We start from the raw sequence: 9,432 nt of genomic DNA, 5'->3' as shown, positions 1-9,432 counted from the left end.
AAAACTGGATCAGTTTTTTTCTGGGATCAGTGGCTAGTGCAGTACCCAACCGGGAGTACGTGTGGCTGTCATGTTGCTCTAAAATATCTGGGTACAGCCATGCTTTGCTGGCCTTCTGCACAAGATTAGGGTTTTTGTTTAGCTCTGCTGTAGCATAGCGCCGGATTAAGCGTGCTGCTACGTTCCACATAGCCAATAGCGGCGGCGGCCCATCGGTACCCAGAGTGGGCTAGAATCCTGGGACCCACAAATGTGCCTCCCTTGCTTTGGCTACTGCCAAGCCCCCTCCCCCAACTTACCACCAACGCCCCCTGTCTTCTCATCCGGCCCAGGGCACACACACGCGCCCCAGGAAAAATCCGCCTTCTGCCTCCTTCCTTCCTCCTGGCTGCCTGCTTTCACGCGTGGCCTTGGTGGCTCCACTGTGCATGGCGGCGGCAGTGGCAGGCTCCACTGCTTCGCCCCAGGGTGTGCGCGGGGGTGCCCCCTGACTTATTCAAAGGCTCCCCGAATAAAAAAAGATCCTGGCTACGGGCCTGCCATTCGGATAGGGGTGGGATGAAGCAAGAAGCGAAGGAAAGCAACAGTGGTGTGGTTGAGGGAGAACTGCCACCAGCCATGCAGGAGATGCCTGTGGCCTCTGCTGTGCATGCAGGTGGAACCAGGCTCCACCTTGAGACCCTGGAGACCCACTGCCAATCGGAGAAGGAAGTGCTGACCTTGGTGGACCGGGGGGGGGTCTGACTCCTCACATGCTCAGAAGCTGCAAGAGTGCTCTCTGTGGCTTCCCCACCACTCTTCCTACCAGTGTTCCCTATGAACTGAGTTAGCATGAGCTAGCTCACAGTTTTTTAGCCTCCGGCTCACACATTTTTGTCTTAGCTCAGGAAGGATGGCCCCAGAGCAAACTAATTTATGCAGTAGCCAAACTGCTCGCTCACAACTTTAATGCCAGCAGCTCACAAAGTAGAATCTCTGCTCACAAGACTCCACAGCTTAGAGGGAGCTTTGCTCCAGAGCAAACTAATTTAGGCAGCAGCCAAACGGCTCGCTCACAACTTTAATGCCAGCAGCTCACAAAGTAGAATTTCGGCTCACAGGACTCCTACGTAAGGCAAAGATGCACCCATCCTTCACGGACCATCCAAGTAAATGCAGAGTAAGGAGAGGAGGAAGCGTGGAAAGGACGAGCCCATCAACTCCCCCTAAATTCCCGTCACTTCAGTAGTCATCGGTGATGCCTGGCTGTAAAAGTACTGCATCGCCATTGCTTGTGTGCCTAGACACGGTGGCCAAGAACCATACCAGGAGAGAGAAGCTGATACACAGGCAAAAGTCAGGTCCACCATATGCAAACATCACACCCAACAGCAGCCAGCGCCTGAATGATACATTACGGGGGGGGGGGGGGGGGGGTTTGTCTGTGTTTTGCTACAGGCTGAACCTCCAAAATTATACAAATAACTGTCCACACCAATGTGCTGTGTTCAGAAGCGGCTCCTCCTATTGTCCCAGTCTTTCCAACAGAAAGCAAATATAGATATATATATATATGCATATTTATAATATTGTGACATCTTTGAAGCTCTACAGGAAAAAGAATGGGTTCCCATCCTAAAATAATAGGAACTTTAGTGCGATGGCACACCTGTGGTCCTTGAAGTCTGCTTGCTGTCTCTCTCTCTCTCTCCCTCTCTCGTTTTTTTTTTTGGCTGAGTATGCTTTCAGGCCAAAAGAGCAAGTGGGAATATGGCGCAAAAGGGCAATTGGTACTTAAAAAGGAGGATGATCCATTTCGTCAAGCCAAGAAGCCGGGCTTGTTGGAAAGTCTGGATAGCCCACGCTGCTCCCGGTAGAAATATCAGAGCTTGGGCCCCCAGCCATAGCCCTGAGTGTCTGGCCCACTCCCTGCCCTCCATGTGCTACGATGCCTAAATTATTGTCCATTGTGTAATCCAGACCATTGAGCAAAGGAGTGTGCGATGGAAGGGACGAGATGGAGGCTGGAGACTGTGGGATTCCGTAGGGGCTGCCGTCTCTCAAGTCCTGATAGGATTGTCCTGACCCGTCTATGGCGAAGGTGCCGTTCATGAGTGGTCCGCCAGCCACCTCACTCGCACTGCTGTAAATTCTGTTGTTGTGCCCGAGATCTGACAGTATTTGGTCTTCTGCAAAGGAAGCAAGGAAGACATGGTTTAGCAGCGAGGGTACTAAGGACCTTATCGTGCATTTGCCATGCAAGAAAGAAAGCATATTTTATCAGTCATTAAGTGCAGGTTGAGTCCACTGTCCCCCCAAAAGTACAGTGCCCTGATATCCATTAAAAGACAACGATAGACATTGTGTGTCGGATGATGGTTCCAGTATGCAAGGCTGTCCAGAAGAAAGGATTCGGTGGACAAAATTCCATGGCCCTGATCACAGTGGGTGGAGCTGGGTGCATCATGTGATTGACTTTCGTAGGGTGTTTGGGTTAGCTCTGGGGAGGCTGCTGAGCGCCCGGGGGGAACTTTTGTCCGAGAGAGCTGTGATAGCTCTCAGCTATGTGGCTCTTTGCTTGGAATTGCTGTTGTGTATATTTATTCCAGTAGATAGATTCAGGTGGGGTAGCCGTGTTGGTCTGAAGCAGCAGAGCAAAGTTTGAGTCCAGTGGTACCTTTAAGACCAACATGGCCACTAGACTCTAAACTTTATTCCGATAGAGTAACTCCTTATCATTCATTTCAGTTTGTAAACACATTCTTACTAAGCGTTCATACAATACTGACCCCCAGGGGTGATTTCGTAGAAAAAGAGGTGCAGGAGCTCATTTGCATAGTTATGCAAATGAGCTCCTCTACCTCTTTTTCTATGAAATTAGCATAACTTATTTGCATATGCCACACCCCCTGACGTCACCGGAAGTGTGTCTGAAGGCAACACCCACCGCTCAGGCTCCACTGGACTGTTTTGGATTGCTAGCTATTGGGCAGGGAAACATGCAGATCTGTCCTCGCAGAGGAGGGAGAGCTTGTACCTGAATAAAACTTGGTCTTAAAGGTGCCACTGGACTGTTTTGGATTGCTAGCTATGGAGGGGCTCTGCAGCTTACATGGCTGCTTCTTGCTCTGATTGAGGGCTGCTGGGAGCAGGGGGTGGGGGCTTGTTGCATGTGCCCACCCTCTGGGCTCTTTACTGCCGGAGCTCCGCTCCTGTGCGCTCCTGCAGGAAATGACCCCTGCTGACCCCCCATGTCCACTGTTCCACCCTAACCAGCAAAAAATTTGAAGCTACAGGAGTAAAGACAGTGTAGCTGTATGGATTCTAGTTGGAAACTGAGCATAAGGTGTAGGCCAGACCTGTACTCCTTGTATGGTACAGAAAATAAGATGGCGGCTTTAGCTTACCAGATAGCCACTTTTTTAAAAAATTTAAGAACGAAAGAGGGGGAAAGAATCGCGAGACTTCTGTGGTGTGGATAGCTAACTGTTTTCTTGCCTTTCCACCAGAATTGGAACGGCAGAGCAGCATGCCTAGCTTTCAAAGAAGACAAACATGCTGTTGAGTCGCAACTGATTCGTGGCAACCCCACCCGCAGGGCGTTACAGGCAAGAGACAAGCAAAGGTGGCGTGCCGTTGCCTTTTTCCCGCAGCAACCCCAGTCTTCCTTGGTGGTAACCAACTTATGCCGACCCCAACAATGGGCTTTCAGGGCAAATGAGAAGCAGAGCCATTCCGCCACTGCCTTCTTCTGCCGCTTCCTTGGTGGTCTCCCATCAAAGGACCGACCTTGCTTAGTTTCTGAGATCTGATGACATCTGACTGTACTATACAGTGCTGCCTTCCCTCCCCCCATTAAGCAACAGGAGGACAAAAAGGAGAAATGAACACTTTTGATAGATACACCTGGTACCTCTGTCCCAGTAGCCTTTTGTCTAGATTTCAGCTCTGTGTCTGGGCTGCCTCTTCTGCATTCACCTGGCATGCAGCCACCCGTCTTCATTTACATAATATTGAAAAGAGTGACTTCACTGATGCCCACGTGCTGCCCTTCAATTAATTCTTAGTGGAAATTTTGAAACTTTATAACTTTGGTGAATATCCGTTACATATTAATAAGCTAGTCAGGCCAAGGCCCCAGAAAATTTATGAATCTTAACAAAACATAAACTTGATGCAGTGTGCAAAAACACACACAAACCCCCCCAAAACTGGTCACAAACTTTAGAAATCTTCAAGGCTATTGAAACATCTATAACTCAGCCATTTTATATCAAACTTTTCTGAAGTCTGAGCAGATCACTCCACTCTCCCAGTAGATTCTCTGTGCTGCATCGCAGACTAATGGGACAAATTATTGATTTTGTGCTAAACTGAATTCTTGAGCATTATAATAATAGCGTGCTAAAAAAACTAATATGCCTTAACTGTGCAATTAAATGTGGAGATATTCAAATAAATGATTCTGCAGTTCCAAACCATAATCGCCTTGATCTAGCTCCCGAACTTTTCCCCACAAGCATAAACAAAAACGGTCTATATGTGATTCTCTTCACAGCTTCAACACCTGGGGCTGCACAAGAGGAGCCCCCTTCTGAAAAGAGTAAAGTGGGCTTCTCCTTGGGAGGGGAGGAACGGAGTCTGCCCCCGCTTACCAAACAACTCAGTGGTAGGATTTCAACTTTTATGGAAGCATCGATATCATCCTGGCTGCTTAATTCATTCTGCTTTGAAGCAGGCCAACTTACCAAAAAAGAAAAAAGAACGCACTAAATTCAGTAGGATCTCTGCATAAACGCACTGAAGATCAGGCTGTAAATTAGTTTTCCAGATGATTCTCGTTAAACCTTGAACAACTAATAAATGTGCAGTCTGGAGCTGGTTGTGAGACACATTAAGCTGAAACATTCACCCAATACAGAAAACCGTGGGCCATTTAAAATTCAGTCACTTAAGTGACTGAGGAAGAGAAGGGTCAGTGTTCCGGCTGACGCTGAGTCAAACAGCAGCAAACTGATTTATGCAATATAGCCCAATCGCTCGCTCACAACTTTAATGCCAGAAGCTCACAAAGTAGGACTTTTGCTCACAAGACTCCACAGCTTAGAGGGAGCCTTGGTCAGATGTCCCACGTTTAATCCTATAAGCCATACAGAGTTCCAGGGTTGGGCTGTGCTAGTCACCAGTGGCCATCACAGAAAACGGCAATGCTGGCAGTTTCCCTGTTGACAGTGCAGGCTGCGAGAGGTGCTCGGTGCCAGGAGTCATCTACATATATTGTCAAAGTCTTCATGGTGTTTCATGAAGCCAGTGTGGCGTAGTGGTTAGAATGCTGGAGACCCAGGTTCAAATCCACTCTTTGTGCTGAAATTAACTGGGGAGCCTTGGGACAGTCACACTCTGTCTGCCTAACTTACTTCACGCAGTCGTGAGGATAAAATAGAAGGGAAAGAAACTATTTATACTACCTTGAGCTTCTTGGGAAAAGGCAGGATAAAAAGAAGAAGAGATTGGATTTCTACCCCACCCTTCACTACCCAAAGGAGTCTCAGAGTGGCTCACAAACTCATTTCCTTTCCCTTCCCCTCCCCACAACAGACACCCTGTGAGGTAGGTGGGGCTGAGAGAGCTCTCTCGAGGACTGCCCTTGAGAGAACAGCTCTGAGAGAACTTGTGACTGGCCCAAGGTCACACTAGTAGCTGCATGTGGAAGAGTGGGGAATCAAACCCGGTTCTCCCAGATTAGAGTCCGCGCTCCTAACTGCTACACCAAAGTGGCTCAAAAAGGTACTAAATAAATCAATCAAAGCAGAAAATGGAGAGCACAGAAAGCATCATGGTTGTCACTTGAACAGCAAAAAGACCATCCGTTAACCCTCACAGAAGGCTTTGTACCTGCCCATTAAGGGAGGCTGAGACTACAGAGCACATGTTTTTAGATGTCCGTATTATAAGGTGGCACGTAATAAAATCACTCCACTGACTGAACAAATTTCGGTCTTTCCGAAAAAGCTAGACTCAAGTTTCTTCTGTCTGATAGAAACCCCCAAATTACCCGCCAAGTAGCCAATTTCTGTATGGTGATACTCAGATCATGGAAACTCTAAGGTAGCTAGTTAGATATCTTTGTTTGATATTAGATTAAATTTTAATTTGCTTTTAATGTGTCACTGATGTATCTTAAAATCTCGGAATATTGTAAAGGTGTACTTCTTTTTGTATGACTGGTCTAAGGACTGTAGAAATTAATTGATTGATTGAGAACCCTCACTTATTTTTCCTCCTCATTAATCATCTATACTAAACAAAACATTACGCATCAGGACTGACCAGGGCTGTCCATGGGCTGAAAGCCATTCAGCACGCAGCCATATTTCCCTGTAGCAACCTGATGATCGGAACAGTTTGTCCAAGCAACAAATAGCAATTCCATGTCAAATTATTCAGAGAACTGATTCTCCATGTGCACGGGGCAGCTTAGTAGAATATACACGGGGGGGGGGGGGAGCAAATCTCTGAATTTCTCCCCCTACCGCTGCATTCAGAAATCGCTTGTGGCCTGGGGTATCTGCATCTCTGTGCATTTATATTGCCCTAATCGACACAGCCTTCCTACCTATCCTTTTCAGTGAAGGACTCATCATGCATATGCACTGGAGCGGCTGTGTGCATTTGTGCACTGTGTCCTATTCTACACTCCATGTGGTGGGAGCGTGGCCTGTGACATTTGCAGGCCCAGATATCTGAGCCTGTATTGGCTTCAAAGAGCAAGTGTCCGTTGCCCCGTGAAGGAAAAACCAAAGTTCTCTAGCATTTTCCCTCCCTGTCCCCACTCCAGCCTACCTCGGAAGCTCAGCTCACTGTCACTAACCCCGCAGTCCTCCGCCGAGCTCTCTTTCTCGTGTTTGCTGCCTCCTCGGTTTCTCTTTACGCTCTTGTAGAACTGCCCCCAGCGGTGCCGCCCAGCGTCTTTCTTCAGACGTTTCTCTTTGGCCCTTCTGTTTTGAAACCAGACCTGTAGCCAAGGGGAGAGTTTTTTTAAAAAATGGTTATGGGAGGACAACCATACCTTGACAAGCCTTTATTGGCATACGTATATACATACAATAGGAGATCAGATTAAATATAGATCGAAAAATACAAATCCATATAGGGTAAAATTGGAGTTACGACGCAGAAAAACAGCCTGAAAGCAGGCCCTATAAGGCTTTGAAGGTAATTACCAGCATCTTGAAGCGAATCCGGAAGTCAACTGGCAACAAATGCAGTTGGCGGAGCACCTGCCGGATCTGGGCCCGCATAGCCGTTGATGTCAGCAGGTGCCCTGCCACATTTTGCACCAGCTGTAGTTTCCAGGTCAGCCCCAAGGGTGAGCCTACATAGAGTGAGTTGCAGTAATCAAGCCTGGAAGTGACCATTGTGTGGAGCACTGTAGCTAAGTCCTGGGGGGGGGGGGAGATATGGTCTCAGCGGCCTTATCTGCCTAAGATGGAAAAATGCAGACCTGGCAACTGCCGTAACCTGGGCCTCCATAGACAGAGAGGCATCCAGTGTTACTCCCAGGCTCCTCCTTGTCTGGGCCGGCACCAAAGGAGCCCCTTCCAATGTGGGGAGTCTGATATCCACATCCACACACCCCCGACCCAGGCACAGGACCTCCGTCTTCGATGGATTTAGCTTCAACTGGCTCTGCCGCACCCACCCAGCCACCGCTGCCAGAGCCTCGGCCAGAATGTCAGGGGCCGGAGACGGATGGCCGTCCATTAAGAGGTAGAGCTGGGTGCCATCCGCTTACTGATGGCAACCCAGCCCATGGGCGAGGGGGCACATGTAGATGGTAAATAACATTGGCGAGAGGATCGCCCTTTGCAGCACTCCACCTTCAAGTGGGTATCGCAAGGAGACCCTCTCAGCAAGCGCCACCCTCTGTCTCCGAGGGTGCATATTTTATATAGTAGCTTGAACAAGTAATTAATACTATGGATCAATAATCTGTTTCAACAGAGTCAGTATCAGGCCAACCAGCTCACCTGCACGACCCGCATGTCCAGTCCGGTCTCGGAGGACAGCTGCTCCCGCACGTGCCTGGCTGGTTTGGGGGAGTTTTTGTAGGCATTTTTCAATGTTTCCAACTGCTTGGCTGTGATGGTGGTTCGGGGCCTCTTCGCTCCTGCTTCCGAATCATCTGTAATAGAAATCTTGCAATTACTTTGGAGCACAGGGCATGAAACAAGCATGCAGGAAGGGAAGCACATGCATGCAATGGATTTTGACAGCACACAAGAATGAAAAGGAGGACTGACCCCTAGTACAGAGGAGATGGAGGGCCTTGTACTTTGCACTGTTAAAGTACTGAGTACTGAGATGAGTCAACGCCGTTGATGCGGGCTTTGGGGTATAGTTACAGGTTACCATCTTGACTTGACTCAATTGATAACATCTTTGAGCACTTTATTATTGTTGATAATGGTTGTTTTATGTGTGATTTTATTATTTTACTGGCCCATGCTGCCCTTATTTGTAAGCCGCCCAGAGCCCATCCGCGGGGAGGGCGGGATATAAGTGTAATGATAAATCAATCAATCAATCAAGGCCACTGGGCATACATGGTTCTGAAAGTGGCACCAAGGAATCGCAGCAACTGTACAGGTATCTTCAGCAAGATGTCCTGGCTAGCAGCGTGTTGCATGTCTGCGCCCAGGTTTGCCTCTGAATAGGATGTCAAATAGCCCTTTTAGTGTGTTATCTACTGCTGTGGTGGCTTTGGGGCGGTGGGGGAAAGGGGGGAGACTCTGAGGCATCCGCCTTCTGGACTGCAGAATATCCAGCCCCCCCCCCCCTCTGGCCTCTCTTAATATTCTGCATACCCCAACCACCCACAATCAAATAAGAAGGGGGACGCAAGATTTTAAAGTAAAGATCGGTAGCATGTAAGCTACATAAGGTTGCCAGGTCCTCTGTGCCCCCCGACGGGGGGTGGGAGGGAGCCCTCTGGGAGTTTTGCCCCAAATACGACAGCATCGCCATGTGGCGTTCCCAGCATGATGGTGTTACTTCTGCATGACATCATCACTCTGGGGACATTGTGCTGGGTAGCAGTGGGGGGGGAGCCTGCCAAATTGGGGACTTGGCCACTCCCACCAGGAGGCTGGCAACCCTAAAGCTATATGGATGCCTAAAGATTTCTTATTTGCAGGGGTCATTTCCTGCAGGAGCGCACAGGAGCAGAGCTCTGGCAGTAAAGAGCCCAGGGGGCGGGCACATGCAACGAGCCACACCCCCTGCTCCCAGCAGCCCTCAGTCAGAGCAAGAAGCAGCCAGGTAAGTTGCAGAGCTCCCTCTGGCCCCCCAGCCCAAAACAGTCCAGTGGCATCTTTAAGAACAAGTTTTATTCAGGTACAAGCTCTCCCTCCTCTGTGAGGACAGATCTGCACGTTCCCCCCACCCCCAATA

General features: G+C 48.9%; 1 protein-coding gene across 1 annotated transcript in view; it reads right to left on the bottom strand.

Annotated features, from left to right (window-relative positions):
* Positions 1-1,773: 1,773 nt before the first annotated feature.
* LHX4 (LIM homeobox 4) overlaps positions 1,774-9,432 on the bottom strand; it is a 58,079-nt gene continuing 50,420 nt past the window's right edge. Inside the window, exons 4-6 of the mRNA XM_015427322.1 lie at positions 8,010-8,164; positions 6,823-6,994; positions 1,774-2,168 (exon numbers count right to left, since the gene is read on the bottom strand). Coding sequence (XP_015282808.1) covers positions 1,774-2,168; positions 6,823-6,994; positions 8,010-8,164 — 722 coding nt within the window. The remainder of the gene's footprint in view (positions 2,169-6,822; positions 6,995-8,009; positions 8,165-9,432) is intronic.

Source organism: Gekko japonicus, unplaced genomic scaffold (genome assembly GCF_001447785.1).
Source record: "Gekko japonicus isolate JY-2015 unplaced genomic scaffold, Gekko_japonicus_V1.1 scaffold1665, whole genome shotgun sequence".
Taxonomy (NCBI): Eukaryota; Metazoa; Chordata; class Lepidosauria; order Squamata; family Gekkonidae; genus Gekko; species Gekko japonicus.
Note: the sequence above shows the minus strand (reverse complement) of the source record. Positions and strands in the feature narration are given on the sequence as shown.